We start from the raw sequence: 13,773 nt of genomic DNA, 5'->3' as shown, positions 1-13,773 counted from the left end.
TTCTATCAGATCAGAAACTTGACAGCGTGGATTACTCCATTAGACAATAAGCCGCAGTATAAACTTTTATGCCCGTGCATATTTCGATATCACACAAAAAAAACAGAATATTTGCAGTAGACATGAAATAAAAATTCATTCAAACATGTACGTCCCCATGTACATGATAGTAGCGCATGGCGATGCATTAATGATTTGCACAAATATTTCAAAGTCATTTTTCAGACCATATTTTGCACATTCATTCATTTCTGTTCCTTCTTTTTTATCTCTTTTTTTTTTACATGCCACCCTCCCGGGACTGTCGACGACGATGACGATGACGATGGAAATAAATTTGCTGCTCATTCACACAGAAGCTGAAAAACGTCCATTGAAAAGAATTGTTGCACGAGCTGGAACAAATGTGACGTTACCGTGCGATGCACTCAATGAAAAGTCTATATCACGAATTGATAAATTAACCTGGAAATTGAGCCAGACAATAATCGTCAAATATCCTGATGGAAAGGCACAGGAGCATCAGAATAAGAGGGTAAGTGTTGAGTTTATTATGATGTGTATGGAGTGGTGGATTTTTGTGTGGGGATGATCATGTCTTCCTCATTTTTGTGGACAGGATCCTTCCTCGGATCGAAAATTAGACATAATTAGATTCAATGAACCACAACTGATACATTTACATCATCTTTTACTTTTTTGCTGCTTTTACCCTGATTATTCTTTTCTATTCTCAACTACTTCCTCAAGGTAGCTTCTTTACCTCCTTTGACAGATTTTTTCACTCCAATCCTTATCACTTACCTTGCTAAGGACATGTTAATGTCCAGTCGAAGTCTAGTTCTGTTCACTTCTTCGAAGGTTCTAGGAGAAAAAGGACACTTTCCTCAATATAGTCCGTATGGGACTCGAACCTTCGTTCTCTGACTTTCGGTCGCATGTTCTTAACAACTAAGCCAACAGGAATTGTTAGAAGCGTGGCACAAAGCACACTTAAACCTTCTTTTTCAACAGTGCTCAGTACACAGTTCTTTCAATCTAACCAGTTCTAACGTATTTTCGTCAACCCTCCTGCCCTCATTCTATCCTCTTCATTCCTTCTAATATTCAGGTTGTCCAAGTTTTTGAGCCACGGCACTCCTTGGTGGTAAGCCCCGATCAGTTTATGACATTTACAAATAATTGTGCCTCGACACACAGTTTGCCCATCACTGCTCTATATCCCCACCATCATTACCAACTCAATCTCATGTCAACTTCTGTTGACAGCAAGCAAGCAATTTCTTATCAATTTACATAAATTTTTTTATTTCCGCAGAGATTTTTAAATGCAAAAAATTTCAGTCTTCATTTGCATCCAGTCCAATTAAACGATCGTGGTGAATACACATGTCATGTAAATGAGAAAGCATCAACCGATGTTATAGATTTTATCGTACATGATGTCCCGGAGGCACCTAATCGTCCGATGATAACGAGCTTTACTTCACGAACTGTAAATTTATCTTGGTCGATGATTCAAGATCCTAAAAATGAACAAGTTGTAGATTATATATTGGAAACGAGGTGAGTTTTTGAACATTTGTTGGATACAATTGCTGGCAGTGATTTTGTGTATCGGATGGAAATTGAATATTTCATGAGAATTTGTGGGAATTGTAAAATTTTTGTCACAGATTTTCGTAACATCCTTAATCCGTGGTCTAGTTTATGTTTTTTGTACGGTTTATGTGAAACTTGCCGGAAGAAGTAAATCTGTATCGGAATTAGTTTTATGTCAAAGTTTACTGGTTTTACAGATCCAATGACATAGTTTCTGTGTATTGTTGGTATGAGTAAGTGAAAATGGGTTAAAATTTGTGCATATTGAAAGTTTTTTTGAATATCCGATATATTTAAGTCAAACTCTCCTACCTCCTCAAACAATCTCTAATTATGCCCCTGCCGAGCAGTATATTGCTGTAAATTGGCATTTTGTCAGCCATTCGAGTGCTAAAATGCTAGAAGAATCAGAAAACGACTTTGTTATAGGAATCCTGTATGGACCTTTCAAGTATAGCTACTTCTCCTTGTTTAGGCCAAAAGGCTTAAAACTAGTTTGCTGCAATAATTTATTTATGCCACGCTTAGTCATCACTTGAACAATATTCTAAATAATTACCGTTCGGAAATGTCTGCAGCATCAGCAGTTAGTCAAACAGCTTAAACCAAAATACATAAATCCCAAATTTCCACTTCAATTCACAGCCAAAATCAGGATTAAATTTTCATCAACAACCAAAAAAATATTTCAGCACCTAAATTCATCATTTAATTCCGCATCTAATCCTAAAGCACATAAAATCTCGCATTTCCCCCATAAAATACATTAAATAATGAAAGAAGAAGTTTAATATTCAGCATGCAGCAATGATGATGTCATAAAAATCGTATCAACAACGAGAAATCATGATGAATGTAAATGTTCCTTATTATCTATCCCATCTATGCATATACATGCATAAGCATAATCATAGATGAGTAGTAATCATCTCCTGTCTCACATCTAATCATTTTAATTCCATTTATTTCCTTCTTGCATTTACCTTGTGCTTTATTGCCACTCGTCATTTTTTGTGTAAAAGTAAATTTGTTAAATTGAAGCATTAAACAGGAACACATACAGAGAGGATGTTGAAGTGCTGTGCATGGATGTAAAATGAGTGGATAAAAAGACAGAAAAAGTTTTATTGCAATTCATAATTCAGGAGAATCAAGGCACAAAGGTTTGAAGAGTGTCGTAAAATCATTTGGATATCACGTTTTGTATGCTGGGGTTGGTCTGTTGGTAGAAGCATGTTGGACATTTATTTAGGAGATGTTTCACTAGAATTGAGGAAAATGTACGTGAATGTCAAGTAAGAACAGTGCCTTGATAGCTCATTTGGCATGGTGCAGGCCATAAGAACTGGTGTTGAATTTGAAATCCTAGGTTCGAATCCCACAATAGATTTGATTATTAGGAGGAACTGTAGTAGAATGTGAGGATGCAAAAGTACCTAGATAGCTCAGTTAGCACAGTGCAGGTCACGAAAGTTGGTGAAAGAAGTTGAACTCCTATGTTCGAATCCCATCCACTGACTTAGTGATTTCGGGAAGTTTAGTGGTATGCTAAGAAGCACAAGTGGCTTGATACCTCACCTAGAGGAAACATGTCACGAAAATGAGTCTTAGATTTGAACTCTTAGGTTTGAATCCTTCAGCCAACGTTGTGCACTGATCACTCACTTAGCAAGCTATAGGTGACGAAAATTGATGTCAAATTTGAGCTCCTGGGTTCGAGTCCCACCTTCGGGATACTTCGGCTCCTTAAGTAAATCAGTTAAATTACGGAAACTAAGAATTGGCCAACATAAGATGTTATAAAAGATAATGAGTGATGCAGCTAGAAATTTCACAAACTGGACCATTAAGCATAGCCAAAAACTAATAAGCCATCCGCATATTTCAACATGCCAACACTAACCACCCCCATCTCCTCAATAAATATCAGCAACATTAAACAAGACATGCAAAAAAACACATGATGGGCCAAAAGTAGCATTACCGACTTTACCCTCACGGTAATCGTGCACACGATATGCAACATTAAACATAAATGAGTATGAATGTGACTGTTTGAGGATGAAAAAAAGTTGTGAATATACAGCACTTTTGTATATGCTCTGAAAAACTTTTATTCCGCAATGCAATTTTTTTTGTGATGATAACATAATTTCGTGATGTCCTGAATTGGAGCTTAATTACTTTTAAAGTGGTTTTGTCGATTGCCCAGGCACTCAATCTTTTTTTTTCGTCCGTCCGTACGTACGTTTTTATTTCCTCGCAATTTTCTGTAATTCCTTTTTTTTTTTCAATTCAATTGGACTTTTTATGGGTCAAATTTTTATGCTATTTAATGTGAATGACTTTAATTCCCCTCATCCTTATTCCACCACCCCACATCCTCACTCTTGTGTCGAGATGTGATGAGGAAGAAAATTTTTATTGGATCATTAGTGGAGGAATTTTTATTCAATAACGGGGAAATAAAAAGTAAATTGGCAATAGCAATTGAAGCGCTGATGAAAATCAATAAGATAATTTTTTTTGTTCATCTTCGATTGGAATTTCCGATCGGAATTAGTGGCACTTTGAATTAATAATGGGAGGGGTTAGGCGTAACATTGAACAAATGTTGATTTTAGCTTAGATCAGATGTAGGAAACCTTTTTGTGCTATGGCACGAATTGATGTCAAGCCACGATTGAAATCGCTGTGTTCCACGACACACAGGTTACCACAACTGGCAAAGCTTTAGAAATTTTGGGACTATTAGGTAGGGGTGAGTTTTTTTCTGTCTGTTTAGATAGGAAGTAGGTTTAGGGTGACCAAACCCCCTACTGACTACGCTTTTGTATGAAGGGTTCAAGATACCGACATCAAGACTTTCCGGTCTCGTTCAGTCTCGGAGATTCATCAAAACTAAGATTGAAAATTCTTGGCTCCATTTCGATCCTCGCCACTCCCAAATGATGTCAGTAAGACACATTGCATTTTGGTGACGAACTAGCTCCAATTTTGAACTACGATAAAACACCACACCGACACCCCAAGCTTATGCTTTCCGCCATTTTGTCATTCAACCAGTAATGACACCATCAGTAACCAACACATTTCCCATCAATAAGCTCACCCATTAATCAGTTCTACACCAAAACCAAGACATTGTCCTTTTAAAACTTGTCACATTATAAAACCGTGCGAAATTCAACAAATCCAATCAATCTTTAGGAAAAGCTCGCTTTAATTCAAATTGGAATCCATAAATCAAAAGCAGTTGATGTCTTGCCATAAATTATCATTCGAGAGACGAAATGAGCAACAGACGTAAAATAGAAATGAAATTTTTGAGGGCTTTGGGAATAAAATTTGATTTAGTAGCTTGATTTTTAGATGATGAGTTGAATGGATTGAAGTTTGGTGAGTGGCTGGATGGGATGTTAGGAGGTGTTTTAAATAGATTTTGGAATTGAGTTGAGGAGTTCAAAATTTGCTCAGTTTTGTCAAGTTTTGTCAAAATTTGCTTTTGTCAAAATTTGCTCAGTTTTCGTCAATATTTGTTCAGTTTTGTCAAGCTTTGTCAAAATTTGCTCAGTTTTTGTCAAGCTTTGTCTAAATTTGCTCAGTTTTTGTCAAGCTTTGTCAAAATTTGCTCAGTTTTGTCAAGATTGTCAAAATTTGCTCAGTTTATGTTAAGCCTGTCAAAATTTGCTCAGTTTTGTCCAAGCATTGTCAAAATTTGCTCAGTTTTTGTAAAGCTTTGTCAAAATTTGCTAAATTTTTATAAAATTTGCTCAATTTTTATCAAATTTGCTCAGTTTTGCTCAAAATTGCTTAAAGTTGCTCAGTTTTTTCTTCAAATTTTGCTCAATTTATCTCAAAATTTGTTTAATCAACTTAAGTTTAGCATAAATGCATTTACTCTAAAAATACAATTCACCACAATAAATATCAAAATGTATATATAGAACCACTTTACATTCACACCATATGCAATTTATGAGCACAGGTCTGTGAAAAATGCGTCATCATAATTTGCCTACACATTCACTTCCTCCTCCAAACAATTTTTATATATTTCCATTCATAACTCATATACTCATAAGGCATTTCAATTCCTTTACATCTCTCCTACATTTGAAATTTATTCAAGCATTCACTCGGATTGATTTTCATTAATGAAACGCAAAATTTTTCAATTTTCACAGTATATTGAACATTCAAACATTGAAAATAAAAAAAAAAGGAAAATGTTATTCATATTGAATTGATCATATCAACTCGTGCATGAATGGAAAACATTATTATGCTTTCTCATGATAAAATAAATCATGATTTTATTGCAAATTTATTTAAATTCTTTTTTTTTAAACTTCTTTATCAATTTGCAATTTTTGAAATTTTAATGAGGATAGGCAACAACAAAATGTTCAATTTGTGCTCGAGGAATGAAAAATAATAAAATTATTTCAAGTATTAACTTTTATTGTTCTTGACGTTTTTCAGCCTGATTTAAAATATATTTAATTTTTTTTTTATCATAAAATTTAGATTAATTTTTATGCTCGAATTTTTTTATTTCATTTTAATTGTTTTCTTAGCTTACGACGGCCTTCAAACATTTTCAATGCTACATCTGAGTAAAGATGGGATTATGAAGAGACTTGAAACTTCTTCTCGTTGATAAAATATGAAAAAAGTTTTCTTTTTAAAAGCATTTAGCATCAAGTTAGTCTTTTAAAGAATAAAGTTTCAAGAGTTTGACACCAAATGTGCTGATGGATATAAAGAAAAGTTAAAGCTAAAGCTTGTTAAACTCTCCATGGAAATTTACATGACTTGAGAATGGCTTTTCTTCCTCTAAGTAGTGTTATCAGTCTATACTAAGTATCATTTAGCTCTACCTGTCATTACCTGTGTCATAATCCTCTACAAAGTGTCATTAGCATCTACCTGGTGTCATTAGACTCTACCTATGTTTATTAAGTTTTACTTAGTGTCATTGAGATCTACCTAGGGTGATTAGGCTCTACTTAGTGTCATTAGCTTCTACATACTGTCATTAGCTTCTACATACTGTCATTAGCTTCTACCTAGTGTCATTAGCCTCTACCTAGTGTCATTAAGCTCTACCTAGTGTCTTTAAGCTCTACCTAGTCTTAAGCAGCTCTACCTAGTGTCATTAGCCTCTACCTAGTGTCATTTAGCTCTACTTATGTCATTAGCCTCTACCTAGTGTCATTAGCTTCTACCTAGTGTCATGAAGCTCTACCTTGTGTCATTTAGCTCTACCTAGTGTCATTAGCTTCTACCTAGTGTCATTAGCTTTTTCCTAGTGTCATTAAGCTCTACCTAGTGTCATTAGCCTCTACTTACTGTCATTAGTATCTACCTAGTGTAATTAGCTTTACTTAGTGTCAATAAGTTCTTCCTAGTCTCATTGAGATCTACCTAAGGTGATTGAGCTCTACTGGGTGTCATTAAGACTTACTCAGTGTCATTAGGATCTACTTACCGTTATTAACCATTGTATAGTGTCACTTAACTCTATTGAAACATATTTAGCTCTACCTATCCCTATTAAGTGCACAAAACCCTTCCTAGTGTCACTATAGTGTCTATAATCTAGTTAATAAATCAACAAATGGAAAACTTTTCACTCTTTAAGATTCATTCCACAAAATCTTAATCACAAAACTTTAATTACCATCATACTGAGATAAAACTTAATACTAAGAAAATATACATACATACACACACAAATCCTTACATCCTAAAATATTTACTCACCGAATTAATTAGAAGTTCGTCTCAAAAAAAATTTTTTCGTTTGCCATCAGCTTAATTTGTAAATAATTTTGTGGGAAAATGTAAATGTAAATATCATAGCTCATTAATTCAGAAAATGGTATTCTGTTAACATTTTGAGTGTAATCAATAAAATATTAATTAATTGATTCATAAGGAAAATTAATTGAGTCTTATTTGAGTAAATACGTTTCATGGGGATCCTTTTTATATTTTAGTTGTTGTTGTAGAGTGCTATAAGTGCGTTGTGGTTGGGATAGTAATTATAGATTTATTTCTTTCTTTCTTGGAATATGTGAAGAGGTTGATGGATGTTGAGTAGGTGCTGGAGTGTTTTTGTGGTGATAAATTGAGTGGTGTTTAGGATGATTCATTTGAGTTTGAGTTCGGAGAACTAATTAGTAGAGCTAATGGAGGCTTAAGTGTGCAAATGTTGAGTTCTGGCTATGTTCTGTCAATGCTATGGTTGAGGTTAATTAAGGAACTAAAAATAAGGTTCTAATGTTCTTATTAGAAGTTACAAATCTTGACCGAATAGTGTCCATTGGTTAATTTAGTGGTGACAACCTGAGTGCCGCCATTGACCATTGTGTCACCAAAATCTCTCAGAAATGTAGAGCATGGTTTCAGCTTTGACTTGGATCCATGGTTGCTATAAAATGTTTTCCATCTGACCCTATAGCTGACCGAATCACAAAGCTTGTAAAAATTCTAAGTTTTGACATCTAACTTGCATTCCTTCATTGCCGTCCTACGCCATGTTGCTCTTGGAGCATGAATCGAGTGTGATTTCGATTGAGAATTATCACCAAGATTTGCCGCGAAAAATAAATGGTTACCCATCACTGGATTAATCGATCAAAAATCCAACCCAAGCCTGGCATGACTCAGACTTGATGCCGAATTCAGTTAATAAAGTCATGCTTTCTTGACGTCACATTTTGGATCGATTTACCAAATTGTAAAATCTTGTCATGAACTAGATATTATGTATTGTTGTTCACTAGAGGATGGGGAATTCGAGCAGCAACTATTCTCATTCCCAATGTGACCATTCACGTGTAACGTCACACAAAATCGACTTTTCGAATCCCCACTTCCGCAACCCCATATATTGGTTGATTAACGTAGTTCTCAGAGTTTGAGGAGTAACAATGTCACCAACAACACCCCATCCTCCTCCTCCAACCTTTTTCTCCCTCAGAGCATTATAACTGACTTTATAAGTTAACAACCCCAAAAGACATGCAACCAGTATATCCAACCATAAATCACAATTTCAGACAAATTTTTAAAGCTCCAATTTATCCCAAAAAAAGAACAAAAAAAGCCAATAAAACTACAAATTTTTATGATCATAAAATACTACAAGATATTGTACAACATCCCCTGCTTACCATTTCCCCAAAAATAATTAGAAAACGTGTAGCAAGAATTTCTGGTCTAATAAAAATTTGGAGATACAAGACATGAAAAGTTTTTCCTATCCTTTTCTACTAAAAAACAATAAATTTTGCTACAAGTTTATTAAATTTTTTTACAACAACAAAAAAGAATCTGGTTAAATTTCCATTTCCTGTATAAAGCCTAGAAGCTAAAATAATTCCTATTAAATACAATAGCACAAAATAGTCTCTGTATATCGCCTGCAAATAATTTAACTCATTTTTCAAAAAGTTATTCTACTGTAAAGAAAAACACTTCCTCTCAATTCAGTACCATCCTCAACGTCTCATTCAAGTATGAAAGTATTAGTTGAATTGACATCGGTTGGATGAGATTGATGAAGGCGCATTTTTATTGCATTGGATTGAAATTGATGTGAATTATGGGACAGTTGCTTGGTATAATTAGGACATAGGGCTTATCATATAATTACAGACTTATCAATCCCAACTCACCTATAACCTACCCAAAGAACGTTACTTTATGAGTACATGGGCAATGGCATTCCAGGGATCTGGAATTTGGATAGGAAGGGACTTTTGGATTCAACTAGAGCATTTTAACCCCAGGCAACGAACTGAGTCGAAATGGCTCGGTGGCGGAATGGTTTAGTGCTTTGGTACATAATTATTTCAACACCGATTTATTGATCATGGGTTCGAGACTCGGCAAGGGAAATTTTTTCACGTGTCCTTTTTCACGCTCACAGCCTCCCTTTGAAGGCTACAGGCAGTAATGTCATCAAAGGAGTGGTGCTGATCCCACTATAAACTGTAGTTCTATTGAGTGCAGAGGTCTGGCGCACCCTCACTCGTTAAACAATCATTAGCCGCGAATCGATGAGTATCCTTAATCAAAATAATTAAGAACCTTAATCAAAACTAGACAACCAGACATAAAAACATTATCGACATCTACCTATGTAAAATATGCTCCTCAAAAAATCTAAATCATGATGTTGTTGATGTTATTGTGAGCGTTTCCATTATCAATTGTTTACGATTTAATTAATTTACATAAATCACTGCCGTTCTCGCGATATTAATGCTTAACAATTTATCTCATTTTTTTTTGTTCCTTTTATTTTTGTCTCTTTTCAAAACCATCCGAAAAATTTTATGCTGCCATCATTATCATTAATCGTTGCACGACTACACATATATACATTCAGGATCGGCGAGAGTGGTGAATGGGACCAACTGTCACAAATTCATACAAATAGCAGCATCACGTCTTATCAGATGACAGAATTGATGCCGTTTACGATCTACAGTTTTCGTGTTCTTGCTGTTAATAGTTTAGGAATAAGTCCGCCTTCAAAAGAGTCTTATTACATAGTTACATTAAGAGAAGGTAAGTTCTAATGATGAATACATTTGAAGCATTGAATGTGATGAAGAGTAAGTTGTTGAAATAAATTGAATAATAAATGAGATGGAGGGATGATGCTGATGGATTATAATCAGGAGATTCTTTTCATCATGAAGACATTCTTATTATACGCTTGATGATGATAGTTCGGGGAAATTATTTATTAATAAGATAGAATGTTATTGCGAAGTAAGGTTAAATGAATGGAAATTGTAATTTATGTGAATATTCTGGGATTTGTGGTTCCAAGACTTTTCATGCTTTTTGTAGATGTTTATTACTTCTGAGAAATCTGAGAGATTTATCTTTAAGTTTGGATTTTTGTGAAGCTTTAATGAATTTTTGGGGATTAGGAGCGTCCTGGTAGGGAAAAGGGGTTTTTAAGTCAAAATGTACGATTTTTCAACAATGAAGTGGTGCTCAACCTTTTATTCACGGCACATCATAGTGGTTAGTCTTGAACCGGAATCTCACATGACATACGGTTCATGGTATTTCCAAAAAATATAAGTGGGATAATAGTGGATCGCGACACACAGGTTTCCAACCACTGTCCTAATTTTTCGTGACACACAGGTTGTCTACAACTGAAATAGTGTATAGCAGCACACAATTTGCCCACGATTGCTCTAGTGTGTCGTATCACACAGGTTGTCCACCTCTGCTCTAATATGTCACAGCACACATGTTGCTCACCACTACCCTACTGTGTCGGGACTCACAGGTTGCCTAGAACTGCTCTTGTGTGTAACTGTACACAGGTTGTCCACCACTGCCTTTGTATCTCCCGGCACACATGTTGCCCATGACTGCAATAATGTCTGCCCCTTTCCAATCATATACCCTGTCAAAATTGCAACATTGTGACTCAACCCCCTTTGATGACATCCAGCTGTCACCATATTACCAAAAATAGACTCTCGTCTGCTCCACAGACATTCCAACATTAAAACAAAATCATTTTTCAACAATTTAGCAATCTAGACAAGCCATTCGCATGTCTATAGCCTCATAATATTGACAATAATGTCTAATAATAACAAGCTTGCATATCAAGCATAAAGACAAATATTTTTGCATACATATATATATTCGCGATGTTATTGATACGAGACTGTACTCAGACGAGATACGTCTATTTTCATTACTGCTATATATGTACAGATGTGAATGATAATAAAGATTGGAATTTTCATATCGATTCTACATAATAGTAAATGGGAATTTTTGTTGTACATTTTATGATTAGATGTAATAATGATATGCTATATGATGTCAGATATTGATAGGTTTCGGATAAATGATGATAGAGTTAATGGTAAATGGATATGATAATCGTGGAAAATGTGTCTGAAGAGGTTAATTTATTGGATGGATTTGTTAGAAATTGGGAAATTAGATTGGCTGTGGTTGAATTTAAAGCTGGATTCGCGGAAGGTTTTAAATTGTTGTAAGGAGTAAGGTTGTGAGTAAGGTAAGCTTGAGTTGGATGATGTGACTAACTTTGAGTTTTCGATGTCGAGGCACCTCTACTGGGGCTTTTTGAACGAATTTTGAAGACTGAAAGCAGAACTGGGACCGACATCGGGATCGAAACCAAGATTTGGGAACGAGACTGAGATTGGGATCAAGACCGAGACTGGGATTGAGACCAAGCCTAGGATCGATACTGAGGGTGGGATCGAGACTGAGACTGGGATCGAGACCGGGAATGGGACCAAGACCGGGAATGGGATCAAGACTCAGACTGGGATCGAAACCGAGACTGGGATTGGGACCGAACTTTGATTGAGACCGAGACTGGGATCGAGATCGTGGCTGGGATCGAGACCGAGACTGTAATCGAGACTGAGACTCGAATTGAGACCGAGAAATGAATCGGACCGAGACTGAGATTTAGACTGAGACTAAGATGGGTATTGAGACTGAGACTGAAATCGAGACTGAGACTGAAATCGAGATCTAGACTTGAGTCAGACCAATACTACAGGGGAATTCTTCAAAGTCTGGGGACGACTGTGCCACACCAGCCTTAACTCACATTTTACACACTTTTCAATGTCTTGTGCCTCTTTGTTTCGTTATCAGGGGACAAAATTATTGCTAAATTATCTTTATAGCAGAACTAATCATCATAACAACAGCACGCTAGATAACATCCTCTAATTCGCAATCTAAAGTCACTGCCTCTGTCAAGAAGAATTCCTAAATTCCAAAAATTGGAATGAGAAGCACGCATTTGAATTTCATTGCAATTGCCCTTTACATCGTGAAAAATTCAAATTATTTTCGCAGCAATTTAAAATCAAATTTGCATGCAAAAATTCTTTTTTAATCAGCATAGAATATGAAAAATTAAATCCAACAATTTCCATCCCTTCCTGATAGCTGCAACTTTTTGAAAAAATTTAAATTCCACACATTTTCTTAATTTTTTTACGTTCTTTTTATCTCTCATTTATGATAGAAATTATGCTCCCCACATGATTTATGCTTATGATTCGTTATCACAGAATTATACCGTCAATGGCATTCTTATGTCTTCTTGCTGTTGTTGTGCCTGACTTTAAAAAGAACAAATTTTTATTGTTAAAAGTTTACTTTATGGCAGTGGTGGACAACCTGTGTGCTGCGGTACGTCAAAAAATGGTTGGGAATGCCATGAATTGTATGCTACATGTAAATCTTGCCAGCAAGGTGCCTCGCAGCACACAGGTTGCCCACCACTGCATTATGCCATTTACGTATCACTTTATCGTAACCCTACACGAAAAAAAATTCATATCCGTCTCATAACTACCCCAAAAAAATGATATTAAGGATTCTCACTCCTTTCACATTCTCACATACCCAAAATACTCACGCATGTTATTAAATATTCCACACTAAAGAAATTTTTTGTGCTGTTATCACATAAAAAAATATGAAAAATTCTTGTGTGCTCCCTGCTTTATACAATTGTCATAATCCTTACCCTACCCAACATTCATGTCTTAGTCTTCCTTTTTTGTGTGTATGGCATAAACTCTCAATTTTCATTCCTTTGTATCACACTATGGAATATACACAACAAAAAAATAATATTTGAAATGATATGATGATAGAAGAATGAACGAGAGGAAGTAAATGTGAAGAGGATAAGCTGTGTAAGTTGATAAGATTAAATATGGAAGGGATATAAACGCATTTTTGTAGTAAATGCAGATTTTTGTACGATTTAAGCTGATACAAAATTTAAGGAGATTATATAAGTGTTGCTTGAAGTATAGTAGACAATGACTTCGTGACATACTAAAGAGACGTACTTCACTAGCCGCACAGATCAAGTGTGATCCATGACCTCCCTCAGTCGACGCCTGAAGCTGGTTTCTTTCACTGGCTACCCCTTGCCAATTACCAATTCCAAGTGTGATCTCTATTGACAGCTTCTTTCCATAAGATCTTTGGCCTACCGCTTGAAGGAGTCGTTCATTTGCAGCATTAGGTAGTTAGATTAGGGGGAGGAGGGTCAATATGGAAAGTATGGAGGATATGAGAGAAGTTGTAGTTTTGTCATTGCATCTTTCA

General features: G+C 35.5%; 1 protein-coding gene across 2 annotated transcripts in view; it reads left to right on the top strand.

Annotated features, from left to right (window-relative positions):
* The window catches only part of LOC139098996 (putative receptor-type tyrosine-protein phosphatase mosPTP-1), a 141,700-nt gene that overhangs the window by 33,377 nt on the left and 94,550 nt on the right, over nt 1-13,773 (top strand). The window contains exons 2-4 of one of the 2 annotated variants that reach the window (XM_070651389.1): nt 357-535; nt 1,319-1,566; nt 10,007-10,188. In XM_070651389.1, coding sequence (XP_070507490.1) covers nt 357-535; nt 1,319-1,566; nt 10,007-10,188 — 609 coding nt within the window. The remainder of the gene's footprint in view (nt 1-356; nt 536-1,318; nt 1,567-10,006; nt 10,189-13,773) is intronic. The other variant, XM_070651390.1, reaches the window with a different exon arrangement.

The sequence above is a fragment of the Chironomus tepperi genome, unplaced genomic scaffold, assembly GCF_022539635.2.
Source record: "Chironomus tepperi strain 1889 unplaced genomic scaffold, CSIRO-AGI_Ctep_v1 contig_456, whole genome shotgun sequence".
NCBI classification, from domain to species: Eukaryota; Metazoa; Arthropoda; class Insecta; order Diptera; family Chironomidae; genus Chironomus; species Chironomus tepperi.
This window is presented reverse-complemented; position numbering and strand designations above follow the sequence as displayed.